The sequence below is a fragment of the Solanum stenotomum genome, chromosome 1, assembly GCF_019186545.1.
Source record: "Solanum stenotomum isolate F172 chromosome 1, ASM1918654v1, whole genome shotgun sequence".
NCBI lineage: Eukaryota > Viridiplantae > Streptophyta > Magnoliopsida > Solanales > Solanaceae > Solanum > Solanum stenotomum.
Genome location: NC_064282.1, coordinates 2,662,504 through 2,675,891, shown reverse-complemented (window position 1 = coordinate 2,675,891; position 13,388 = coordinate 2,662,504). Strand labels below are relative to the sequence as shown.

The window sequence follows — 13,388 nt, the reverse complement described above, 5'->3', positions numbered from 1 at the left end:
AAAAATATACATTTTAAAATACTAGTCAATATTCATATAATCTGACTTGGTACTCATGCTATATTTTGCATCTGTTTCGTGATGCAGGTCCTAGTACAAGCTACCAATGATAATTGTTCGTGCTATCTTTTATAGCTTTTGAGAATCGGAGACGAGGGTGAGTACTTGACGTCGTGGATCAACCTGTCTCTTTTTGTATATATGTTTAGCTAGTTTTTTGCCTTTGAGACGACTTGTTGTGGTTCAACTTTAGGACTTATATTTTTATATTAGACAACTCTGTACTTGTGACTTCCATGTTCTGGGTATGGATTGACTTATCTATTGGTAGATTATAATAGGTGTTATCATGACTCGAAAAATGAATTAGTGACAAGTTGAATGTAATTTGACTATTGAAAAGTGAAACATGACAACGACTATAATAAGAAAGAATATTTCATTAGTTGCTAAAAACACCATATAGCAAAGACACGAGTGAGTACTTTGTCTACTTTTTCTGGTATTCACAACTTATTAGTTGAGCCTGATTAGCGGTCAAAACCGAGTCACTGAATATACCCAAAGTACCCTCCACTTCTATATAAACCACAACTCCTTCACTGCCAATTCCTCAACTCTATCCACACAACAAAATTTTAAAAAATCCTCTGTTTTACCCTGTTTTTTTCTCTCTTTTCTAAAAAAATCAGTTGAAATGGGTATTTGTACATCATCACCATTGATGACAAAACAAAATGGAAGCATAATGAATTTGCCAGTTACAAAAGTAGCCATGGTGATTCAGATGAACGGAAAACTTCAAGAATTCCGGCAACCCATTACCGCCGGCGAGATCGTTATCCAAAACCCTGATTTCTTCCTTTGTAGCTCAGAAGCCATGAATGTCAATTCATTAGTTCCTCAATTAGCCAAAGATGAAATCTTGCAGCTTGGTCAGCTTTATTTTCTTTTGCCGATTTCTAAATTACAAACCCCACTTTCACTTCAAGATATGTGTGTACTTGCTGTTAAAGCAAGCACAGCTCTTAATGATTACTGTAATTTGTCCAATATAGTAACCGGGTCGTCAGGAATATTAACAAGAAAATTCAAGAAAATGCACGATTGTCATACTAAGGATTTGAACCTGAGACTTGAAGTTTTCGAGTCACCTCTGCCACTACAGTACTAGAAGTTTTCTTTCGGGGATTCAAAATTTATATATATATCAATCAGTGTCATATGATTTAAAATGACCAAGGATGTCGGAGGAAAATTATATGTAATTTTTTTCGATTTAGTCATTTGGTATTCACAACTCACTTATTATTTACTATGGACTTGTATGGGTAGGCACGCTAAGGGAAAATGCTTCCTTATCCAGAAGTTTATTATCTCAAGACTTAATTTGAAACGTTTAAGTTAAGAATCGAGAGATCTCATATCATATTTTATGGGTGAGTTTATTAATAGTTAGTGAAAGTGAAAAGGTCTTGCGTAACACATGAAGAAATCAATTTATGTTTGGTATTAATACTAGCATGTAATTCTGTATATGTTGAAATAGAATGGATGGTAGGCATTCCCACATGTCCTACATGTATATTGTAACACAAATGCATGTTGATTTTGTCAGTAATACTCCATTCGTTCATTTTTATTTGTTATATTTGGATTTGGTATACTTATTAAGAAAATAATCTAACATAATTTTTTTGATATGTAAAAAGTGACAAATCAAAAATAATACAAGTAAAAGTGAACAAACCTACGAGTACCATTCAAGAATAGGGAGTACTAAATTTGCAAAGGAAATTCCCAGAAAAAAGAAGTATGCTTTTAAATAGGAAGTTCCCATTTCTTGCAAATTGTTGATAGTATTAAGCAGTTAGCGCATGATGTTAAATTAAGGATTGGTACTAGAATTTTGAAATTTTGTACCCATCCTTATTGAACATAATTTTTTTTTATATACTCGTGATTTAATTAGTTGGTCCAAATAAGTCCATCAAATAATTGGAAGTTTGGGACATTATAATAATCAGGAAGGACAACTGGACAAGTACTACGAAATGTCAATTGTGATAGACCAATTTAACTAATTTGGGAATTGAAGTACAATTATTGTTCAACTAATAATTTATGGTATTTGTTTTAACTTAGCTTATTAGTAGCTTCCAGCTTTGAGTGATACAGAGTCTAGACCAACAAAGATTGTGATGGAATAGTAAATACTCTTTGCTCCTTAATCAGATGTCTCGAGTTAGAGTCTCTTATATATCCATGTGCATAAACTAGAGTATAAAATTGCCAATTGCACAACAAGAAGGGCCCAAGAAAGTGCAACAGCCAACAAAATTATCTTATCTTGGTTTTGTAGAAAAAGGGAAAAATAACAGTAAATTATTAAACCAACTCTTGTAATTTCAACTCAATAATTGGATAGCTAGCATGTGCTTTTGTCTGTAGGAAGTTGCTCTGATACTTAAAAAGTCTTCAAATTTCAGGTGAGCCAAAACATGAATGTGCAACAATTGTGTCCCTTCATTTAATAAAACACCAACTTGTTTATTCAATCCATTCGTGCGACATTATAGTAATGAACTAAGTTGGCAAATCTACTGCAGATCTATCAAGGGACACACAGATCATACGAAAACACAAAAAAAAAGACAAAAACCTTAACTCACAACTCACTGCCATGCATTTCCCAGGTCACCAATTTTCTTAAATATTGTAGGATAACGTCGCTCGCGAGTGGGATCGATTTTAAAATAAAGAAATAATACATAACACTCGTTGACAATTGAAAAAAACAAACATGCAGAGTAAGTTATGAGGCACATTGAGATAGCAACATAATCGCACAAGTGGAGTCTGAAGAGGATAGAGTGTATCCATATAGTTTCGGTAGACCCTCGACTCAAGTAAAAAATATCAAATCAGGAATACAGGGCACAATGAGAGATGTGAGAAATTTATTTTCTGACTGAACTTTCTCTAGCTAAGACAAATTACATTGTCAGGCCACACAGAGTTAATAGAGTCAAAAACTTAAGTGGGATTTACACGAAAAGAAAACAGAAAAACGAACAACCTTTCATCCACAGCCATAATTTACATCTGGAGTAGCCACAACTGATTCAAATGGGATCTCAACTCTCTCTTTCACAACGCACTGATTTTCACCATTTTCAACAACGGGGACTTTTCTGCTTGCCACCTGTTGAAACAAGTTTGAAACATTGATCTGATTATCCCGTTTCTTTATCTGAGGCTCGAATCCAGCCAAAGTCAAGACAGATATTACACCAACAACTGTGAGTGCTGTCTTGGCTGCTGCACTGAGGAAGAATTTTACCATTCTTAATGGGCTTTTAGGCTCGGATCTTTCATGGTTAGCTTCATCGACATCTTTCCTGGAATGGTGGTTGTGGCTACCAGTTACCCCATTTTGAGTGAGTTTCCGTGCAGATGGCAAGTGTACACCATAACCCTTGTCTGACACCAGGGTACGAGAAGGTCTGCTAGGGTAAGGAGGAAGTAGAAGATCGTTGTTGTCTTCTACTGTTTCAGAAACAAAAGCAATTGCCTCGTGTATGACTTGATAATCCTTGCCTTCGTACCCTTTCAGTGTCTGGAGCAATTTTTCTTGACTATAACCAATCTCAGCCAGCGCTGCTTCTTTTTCATACCATTGTTGCTCCTGTAGTGCCTGAAACATTCGAAATTAAAGGCAATGAGGTATAGCTTCAATAAAGGGGGACAACATAGTTGAAATGCATAAATTCGAAAGCAAAAAGAATGCCATAAAAGCCTTGTTGTATACATGTAAAAACAGAGAGCAAGATAATAACAACTTTAGAGGATGCAGTCAATGATCTCAGGCAGGCAACTGGGATAAGGAGTTTCACTAAGTTACTCAGAAATACTGTTTTTCGGAAGAGGCATAGGCCATTGAATCCTTAGGGAACAAGAAATTACTGCAGAGCATTGGGATATTGGACTTTTGACAAGACGAAAACTAATTTACTCACAGATACCATTGGAAGAATCCCGGGCAAAAAAATACTGCTGCTATGGAATATTGGACTACATTGAGTTTGAAACAAATAGGAAGACTATCTTTTTACATATAAGTACCAACCTCATATAAAGATTTTTCATAAAGACGGGCTCGTACAAAGAAGAGATGTTTGCCATCTCACCCGGCATCGGTAGGGATGGGAACAACCTTTGGCTTTACTGTGACCAGTAACGGGCGACACTAGCCATTAACTAAATGCAAAAAAATGTCTTTAACAGGAAAATAAATCTCTTCTAAAATTGACGAATCGTTTCATTTGTAAATACCAGAGGCACCTTGTGACTTTTCATGAAATAAAGATATCAAAACAAGTGCATCAGTTGACACATATTAAGCCCTTATGATAAAGAGAGAAAAATTGACTAAAAGTTAGTACTGGCCTCTTCACAAAGATTATGCCTGTTTCAGTGGTAATTCTAAAGCTTATAAATGGCATTGCAATGATTGGACCAGGATCGACTATCGTGGTTACTGGATCAAAAGTTTAACCCTGCATTTAGGGATGGTAGGATACAAAGTTTGCCCTCTGCAGAACATCACAACCAAGCACGTGCTACCGTCCCAAGCCCAACATGCCACGACCAAGAGGTAATTTAAGTATAACAATTATCTAAATTTACATGAAGATTTTTTATACAAACTTCAAACTCTATGATGAAAGCCAGTGATGACACATTTAGGCTGTGGCGTTCTTATTCCAGAAGCAAAATGTAATTCATCTTGCAACATGATACAGTCACTCTCCAGTTGACTATGCATAGTAACAGCAACAGACACTTAGCAACAGATCCTAGCTTGCACATTAGATAAGAACACTATCACTTGAAACACATGCCTCCATGACAAAGTGACCTAGGAATTCCTGTCTGATTGATCAATATTTTGCCAACACATTACCCTCAGAAGTTACTTTATCAAACCTTGGATAATAATCTTTAAGCAATTTAAAGGTAACATGATAAGAACAAATTCGTAATGAGAAATATCACAGCTGGAACTCTTGTTAAGTAGTTGAGAATTCAAGACTTTTCAAAACACCCGATCAATTTTCAGCTGTGTGTCAAAACAGGGGATGGATTATGGGGTTCGACACTGAGATTTCCATTTCTCTTGTTAGAATAGCATGACTGGTCTCGTTTATGAAACGGCGTCTAAAATCAGGTATCTACTTGACCTACAAAGAGACTGCGAGCGCTAGGAATCAGCATTCACATCAATGAATCAATTAAAAAGTCAACAATTTTAGGGGAAGGTCGTCCAGGTAAGTTATATTTCAAGGGATTAGTGAGTAGTAAAAAGTAGCACCTCAAAATCTTTAGCTTCAAAGAGAGATGAGAAAATCACAATATAAGTAATAATATCCAGGTTCACTTGCACTACAATAGGCAAAGGTTATATTCCCACCCGGAGCTACATTCTCCTACCTCTTTACCCTCTCCTCTGTAGGCCCTTCATCACTTGTATACAAAAGTAATTGAAGACACAAAAGATTTGTCACTCAAATCTCAACTGGATTGCTTTTAAGGGTGCTAAGAACTTTATCCACATTAAGGTTGGTCAGGATTTTGAGCTCCGATTTGTCTTGCAACATACAGACAGAGTCAGACACTTCATCTCACAAAAAAGTAGATTCAAAGACTACCATTTAACATTTGACCGTGAACTCAAAGTTGCATACAATAGTCAATAGTCTGCTCAAGCAACTTTAAACCCCCTAAGTCCCACTTATCTCACCGAAGAATTTGAAAACGGCTGGCTCCACTTAACTCTACCAAATTCAAAATGACTTCATGTTACGTGGCGTAGATATATACACATTATGTACATAGGCCATAGCAAAGTTAACAAAATGTACAAACCCTAACAGTAGTAAATAACAGCAACGTGCAACAACATTTGAGCCCCATGGCTTTGGTCTAGTGGTAGGACTGCAGTCGTGATGTGAGTTGGATTTAGCGCACATCACGGTTTCAAACTCTGCCATTGTGCCACAAACAAAAAACCCTGGTGCTTGATTGGAGGAGGGTAGAGGCGCGGATATCTCGGTCATCAGCGTGTGTGTATATGGTAATGTGCAACGGCATTAGAGTCAGATGTATAACTGCATGTCAAATCCTGAAATTCTATACATTTCATTGGAACTGAAGAACACACATGATAATTTATCGAAACGGAGAACTTCTCATCCATTTCTGTCAAGAAGACTTTTATCCACTTCATGATACAAATCTCAACCATGTTAAGTCCATCTAATTCAACATTATACATTACTTAATCTCACCGAAGAAAATTCAATACAGAATATCCAGCCACAGGTTCCCATCCAGAAAAAATAACCTTAGGCTAACCATCAAATTTGTATCCTAAATTTCAACTCTAAAAACTTTAAAACATCTAATGCGCAATAAAAGCATCAACAAGAGAACAATAGAAATCACTAATCAGTAATCACACACGGGAATATTTCCAAAAGCAAATATGTTCATAGCACAACAGATAAACCAGACTACAAAGCTCAGACGGTTGGCTAGGCTACCTGAACTTTCATATTGTTAGTGAGGTTCGATTCCCACGTTGTAATCCCCTCCCCATTTTTCCCTACCCCAATTTTGAAAGAAGAAAAAAAAAAACTACAGAAACCCCACCAAGAAATTCGATGCAAGTGAGTTAAGAAAATCAAACAAAGCTTTTAGCAACTACTCATTAAGGTTGAACTAGGGGTGTACAAGCCAAACCGTAAAGTCAAACCGAACCGACGAATCAAATCAAACCGGAAAAAAAAACGATTTGTGGTTTGGTTTGGTTGGTTTGATGGTTGAAAAAAAAAACTGACCACTCTTGGTTTGGTAAAAGAAAAAAAGTCAAACCAAACCCAAACCAAACCGACATAATATATATATATATATATATATATATTATTTTATTTATAGATAAAAAATATTATTTATAATTTACTTTGTTAATATATTTTTAGTTAGTTTATAATTTTCAATGTTTATATATTTTATTTCAAATTTGGGCTTGGAAAATTTTGTAAATATTATATATAGATAAAAAATATTATTTATAATCTGCTTTGTTAATATATTTTTAGTTAGTTTATAGTTTTCAATGTTTATATATTTTATTTCAAATCTGGGCTTGAAAAATTTGTAAATATTTTATTTTTTATTTAGATCCGAAGTTACAATTATATTGTTATAGTTTTTGAAATTCAAAGTTAACAATTTACTTTGTAAATATTTTGTTTTGTATTCAGTTTGCATGTAGCCTTTAATCTTATTAATTTTTTTTTTTTTTTTGATGACAAGGGAAACCCGCAGCCGCTACCCTTTGGGTGCGCACAGGGTAAAACCCCCGCTCCTATGCAATAGCTCGCAAACCACATAGGAGAGATAACCCGCACTAGGCAAGCCTGGTGCGACGAGCTCGACCCAGAAGGCAAACCCCTTGCTTTCGCTGGCAAGGGGTTTCGAACTTGAGACCTCCAACATGGAAGTCCCAAGCTCAAACCACTGGGCCACCCCGAAGGGTAAATCTTATTAATTTAATATAATGAGAGTTGATATTTCAAAAAAATATATTTTATACTCATGTGAATTTTACCCTTTTTTCAAAAAAAATTTATTCATTTGACATTTTTTAAGTTTAGCTTATCACACATGCAAGTGAAAATATATTGGATCTATTTTCCAAACACCGTATAGTTGTAAAAAACTGAAAACACGAAAAACCGAAAGAACCGAGTAAAGCCAAAACCGAAAAAATGTGGTTTGATTTGGTTTTTAGATTTAATAAACCGACATAATTGGTTTAGATTTTTTTTAATGAAAAACTAAACCAAACCGAGCTGGGTTGAACCCTAAATTAGGCGCCGCCTTGCCTATCAAATCAAAAAAATTGAAAATCTTGCAAAATTCTGTAGCATATAAAAAATAACTACAACCCCTCAATCTCAAACTAATTGGAGTCAGTCAGCTACAGATAAAAATCTTCAATAATCACACATTTACCCAAACAGGGGAAAAATTCCAAGGTTCAAAATTGAAGTAGAACAAGTATCAAGAAGAGACCTGCAAAGAAGACACTTGGGCTTCAAGTGATTCAAGAGCATCCTTAATCTTCAACAAGCAATCCACTGCTTCATCATCATCCTCATGGGTTTTCCCATCTGGGTCTTCTCCATTTCCAGATTCCACTTCATCTTTCTTAGATGCTTTATGAATACAATTCGTTATCTCTACCCTCAGCTCAGAGATTCTAGCCAGTACTAACCCTATTCTATCTTCATCCATAACTTAAAGATTCTTGATTTTTGGGTTCTGCAAATTGAAAATCTTGAATTGGGTTTCTGCAATGAGGACAAAGAAGTGGCAAGAAAGTGACAAAAGAAAAAAGAAGAAGCGAAATACAAGTGATTGTGGTGCTTTCTTGAAACTAAAGAGATGACATTAGAGCTTTACTTTTTTCTATTTAAACCCTCTTAACAAAAAAAACAAAACAAATTTTCTAATTGTCGATTTTGTCCTTTACCTGAAACTAATATATCTCCAACAAACATTTGATTTTCGGAAATTATTTTTATGGTCCACGATCACTGTTGCTATTTATTTTGGGTTATAATTAATGAATAACGATAGTACTTGAAGCTTGTTACTTTTACTTTATTAGTTTTATCTTTCATTAACTATTTGTTTATGAGGTCACAAAAAAATAAATCAATTAATTTAAATTATATTAATTTTTTGAAAATGTGGATGCAAGGAAAGTAATGTAATAACAACAAAACCAACAACTAGTTTTTAAGGTGTGAATTAGTTTCAAGACCTAATTTGACATGATATCGGCAGACTTTATTTCGATAGTAAGGAGGAGGTTTTGGAGCTAATTCTCAAATGGTCTAACAAGTTTTTTGGTTTGACTAACGTTGAATGGTTCAATATTTGACTATAGTCCTTTCTGCATTTGCCACGCATCTAGTTAAATAGTCTTTTATATATTTCAACCAATATATGAAAGGGGTCTCTGATCAGATTTAGTTGTTATTTTTTTTCATCTTCACTCAACTCTCGGCAAATTATCCCACATATTTTTTCATATTTGACTGAGGCTTTTTAAATCTAAAAGGGGTTATAGTTAAAGATAATGAAAATACCTAGTAATTTAAATATAAAACTCACAAAGTAAATTTAACCTATTCACTCCTTTATAATTTACAACACCACTTGTTTATAGTGTCTAACTGCCTTTAGGCTTTTGCATACAATTCTTCTGCTTAGAGCTACAATAACCAATGAAAAACTCTCAACAACAAAGAAAAATAGAAAAACAAGAGAATAAATGAGGTTTGGACCATCCAAATTGTTACAAACTAACTTATGAAAATGAGGATACACTCATTAGTCATTAGGAATGACAGTTGAATCACAACTATAGCATTTTTGTTAAACAACAAGTTCAAATATTTTCACAAAATTGAACCACTTTTCAATCTGAACAACCCCTTTGATTGTGATTCATCTGACATTCAAAACTTTGAAACTGATCATTCAACCAATTCACTTGAAATAAGGTATCTGAAACTGAAGTTGTGAGGAATCCAATCAATTTTCTTCCACAAATTTTGTTGCTTGGGCTGCTGAAATTTCTTCCTCAAATAAGAAGGTAATGCTAACTCTATCGTTTCGAACAAACCAGAAGGACTCACATTCACTTCTTTAACATAAGATTCCACATTCTTTGGAAGGACTAGTTTTTGTTCTTTGTGTACCCTTATGTTTGCCTGAATGTAATCATCTTTAGCCACTTCTAGTTCTTCGAATACTCTCTTCGATGTGTACAAACGAAGCTGCATATTTACAAGATATCATCAGTTTTAGGCAAAACAGGAAAAAAGATAGTTTGGGTGAAATGACAGTAATGCTTTTGTCAGTGTATTACCACAGGATCAGAATGATTTCCTGAGCAAAGAGCAAAGCGTAGGCGAGGATCTGGATGCTCAATTGCATATCCTCTTCTTGCATCGCCAGCCTTAAATCTTTGTTTCGTAAAGAAAAATGACTGAAGCCACTGTTTCGTACAGGAAAAATTAATACATATGAATTCAAGGAGGAAATGTAGTAACATGAGCTCTCTCAAGTACTACAGAAACAGGAACTGAATTTGATTAGTTACCTGACCAGGACGAGGCAACTGGCATTGTAGTATAGAATTCTGAATCATGTCCACACTTACTGTATTCCCTCCAATGTTGTAAGCTGACTGAAAAATGAAAAAGTGTACTGAGTTATAAAGAGCAAGTTACACAGCAAAAACGGATACATTTTAGCAGAATTTTCTTACCTTAAGAAGTAAAGATGCTCTCTTGAGATTACTTCTTGGAATCCCATGAACCAAAAATGCCTGTAAAATACACGATGCTGGTTCATAATTTATCGCGTAGTAAAAAAGGTCTTGGAATAACTCTTAGGTACAGAAATCTTACATGCATTACTAATGCATTGTGGACATTAATCCAAAAGGCTAGTTTCTCTTCATGTCTCATTTCCTTGGGGGCGACTTCTTCCAATTTTGAGACTAGGTACCTGCATTGGCAAGTTCAAGATTATTCAGAGTTGCACTATTCTGCAAGCTTATTGAACGATCAAAAGTTACACCAAACAGAAATTTAATTTATCCATGTAATGAACAACTTTTTATAGAAGGCAGACCATCAATAGTCATGTAAATGTACTTATAATCATCATAATGCAGAAGAATGGTTTAAGATTTTGTTGGCTTGTATGTAAGAGGTATAATATAAAGTACAAATTGAGTTAAAAGGCTTTACCTAAATTGTTTCAGCATTTGTTCAACACCATCTAAGCTCTGACTATCTCGACACAGTCGTAGCACCTCAACCATTCTAACAATGAATCCGCTAAATCCCTTTGAGTCTTCAAAGTGGAAAGGATTGCTCAACAAATTGGAAGGTGAATTTTCTATGCATTGATGTCCCTTCATATCACTCTGTGCTTGAGGAAAAGATTCAAGTGTTGATGATGATACTGAGATGGGAGACGAACTTAAATCACGACTGAATAAAGGTGGATCAGCAAGCTGACAATATATGGCTGAAATGCACTTGATCATTTCCTCAGACAACCGGCTTGGCGAGTAATCGTAAAGATTATTAGAACAACTAGTAACATGATGCTCCGTGAGACTCCTGTTTGAAGTTGATGGTTGAGCATGCTGGTTGCAACATAATAAGATTTCAATTATTAGCTACTCTACTGTGCATATTAACAAAACTTAGTTCTTGTATTATGTGCAGAGTGGTAAATGAAATAAAACTAAATTAAGATGAATAATCTAGTTAGCAGTAAGGTAAAGGTTACTTCAACTCCAAGAGCCCAAGACTAATGTTAAGGACACGCCTAACTTCAACCCCAAAAGCTAACTCGTGAGGTGAAGGGTTGCAGAGCATTTATAAACTGACTAGGCCTCTCTCTAACTCATGTCCAATGTAGGAGGAGGTGACACTCGAACCCAATGCCCTCGCTACCAACCCCACTCGACTATGTCACTGGCCTGGAACAAGAGGAGGAGGCCACCCTCTGTTGCTCCAAGTACAAAATTATAGTCACGAGAGTTTGTTGACTTTATTTCTTTTCCTAGCAGTACACTTACCTCCAGCATTGATAAAGGCATAGAATGGTATGAGTCTACAGCATCAGCAAGAACTGCAACTGAAGGTGAAGCTCTGAAGGAACAAGCAGCATGTGATAGGGAAGAATGGCATCTCAAAATGGTTGAGTCAACAACTAGTTTTTGTTTGTCATCATCACATTCTTTGACTGCATTACTCAAAGTAGGCAAAATAGGACTAGTGATAATATTAGTCCTTGGAGTCTCCTTCACTTGTGCAAACTTCTTTTCATTGGGAATTGAATTAGTTTTTGTTCTATCATCCTTCATGGACAGTGATTCTAATCGCTTGGCGAATGTTTTCCGATACATTGAAAGAAGATACTTCTCCAAACACATAATATCCAGCTCCAGAAGAGCAATTTCTCTAACCAGATGATCCTCATGAGCATGCTGAAATTTAACAAGTAAAGATAAATTACTAAAGACAGAACAATTTTGCCAGCATTGGTGTATTTCGTATGACTAAAAATATTTTCCAGAAAACAAATCATTTTCTTGAGTTTGGTTGCGAGAAAATATTTTCCATCAAAACGCGGAGAATGACTTCATATCACCAAAACTCTTGGAGGGAAGTCATTTTCCTTTCAACACATTAAAGTAAACAAGAAGCAGAACAAGTACAAAAAAAAGAAGAAAATCAGGTAAACAAACTTCTTACATCAATCTCTTCCTTAGATGAATCATGGCGTCTGCCGCCATATAATTGCCTCTTCTTCAGCTCAACATAGTTCTTTTCTATCCCAGTATCCTATTTACAACAACAATGAACTACGCCTCAATCGAACACTCTGCTTTAGAACAAAAGGTAATGGTAAATAAATAAAGTCTTACCAAATCAAGATGGTATGAATATTTGCACAATTCACTAATCTCTTCTTCCTCCATTGTCTTCATCAATTAATTAAACTGCATGTCAATGTGAAAGTTCACTCATTTTAACATGACAAGTAGTATAGCAGAGTGGAAAAAAAATGTACAAGTAGAGAAAATAATTAAGCATATTGGAAAAGACCCCGCAAATTTAAAAATAAAATTTACTGAAACAGAGCATTAATTGCAGCTATGTATAACAAAAGATGTACATCTACCCAAACAGAAGCAAGAAAAACAAGTTATGACAAATTCCAAGAAACATTAAATTGGTAACAACAAGAATACTTTAAATATTGAGACTACTTACCCAGTCACCACAAGTTTCCTAAAATAATACTCAATTAAATTAAATATATATACATATATATCTAGTGGTTCACTCTGATTGTTAGTAGCATTTCATATTTTTCACTCCAAGGTATGGACTTATATTTATGAATTATGAGCGCATGCATTCATTCACTTGAGGTTTCTTTAAACGTGTGGCTTATTTTGAGTCTTTCACTACCCTTTACTTTTTGTTTAATCATCTCGTATTTGGATCATCATTCAAAGTGCGTAAAAATTTGCAAGTCTATTCACTTTGGAATAACTTTAGAAATGCGATGACTGAAGTTAGACTTGAACCACACACAAATGTGTGAAGTTTCATATTGTAGCTGAAATTCAGACATGCTAAATTTGAGTCATTTCTGCCTAATGTTCATGTAGATATAGCTGAAGTTCAGACAACACTAGGCTTTTGCATCTTTGA

The 13,388-nt window shown here is 35.0% G+C and overlaps 4 protein-coding genes across 6 annotated transcripts in view; 2 read left to right on the top strand and 2 right to left on the bottom strand.

Annotated features, from left to right (window-relative positions):
• The window catches only part of LOC125871945 (tyrosine--tRNA ligase 1, cytoplasmic-like), a 167,120-nt gene that overhangs the window by 74,429 nt on the left and 79,303 nt on the right, over positions 1–13,388 (top strand). The window lies entirely within an intron of this gene.
• LOC125872086 (uncharacterized) lies at positions 601–1,382 on the top strand. The gene has a single exon (XM_049552765.1). It carries the CDS (start codon positions 698–700, stop codon positions 1,172–1,174), a length of 477 nt encoding a protein of 158 aa, XP_049408722.1. The 5' UTR covers positions 601–697; the 3' UTR covers positions 1,175–1,382.
• LOC125872038 (plastid division protein PDV2) lies at positions 2,953–8,546 on the bottom strand. Its single transcript, XM_049552698.1, has 2 exons — positions 8,143–8,546; positions 2,953–3,697 (listed from the first exon to the last, which is right to left on the bottom strand). Exons 1-2 carry the CDS (start codon positions 8,362–8,364, stop codon positions 3,083–3,085), a joined length of 837 nt encoding a protein of 278 aa, XP_049408655.1. The 5' UTR covers positions 8,365–8,546; the 3' UTR covers positions 2,953–3,082.
• Positions 9,265–12,673, bottom strand: LOC125872116 (uncharacterized). The gene is given in 9 exon segments (XM_049552796.1): positions 9,265–9,917; positions 10,010–10,138; positions 10,244–10,330; positions 10,412–10,471; positions 10,554–10,653; positions 10,899–11,302; positions 11,741–12,151; positions 12,420–12,509; positions 12,593–12,673. Coding segments are annotated over 9 exon segments (1,665 nt in total). The 3' UTR covers positions 9,265–9,614.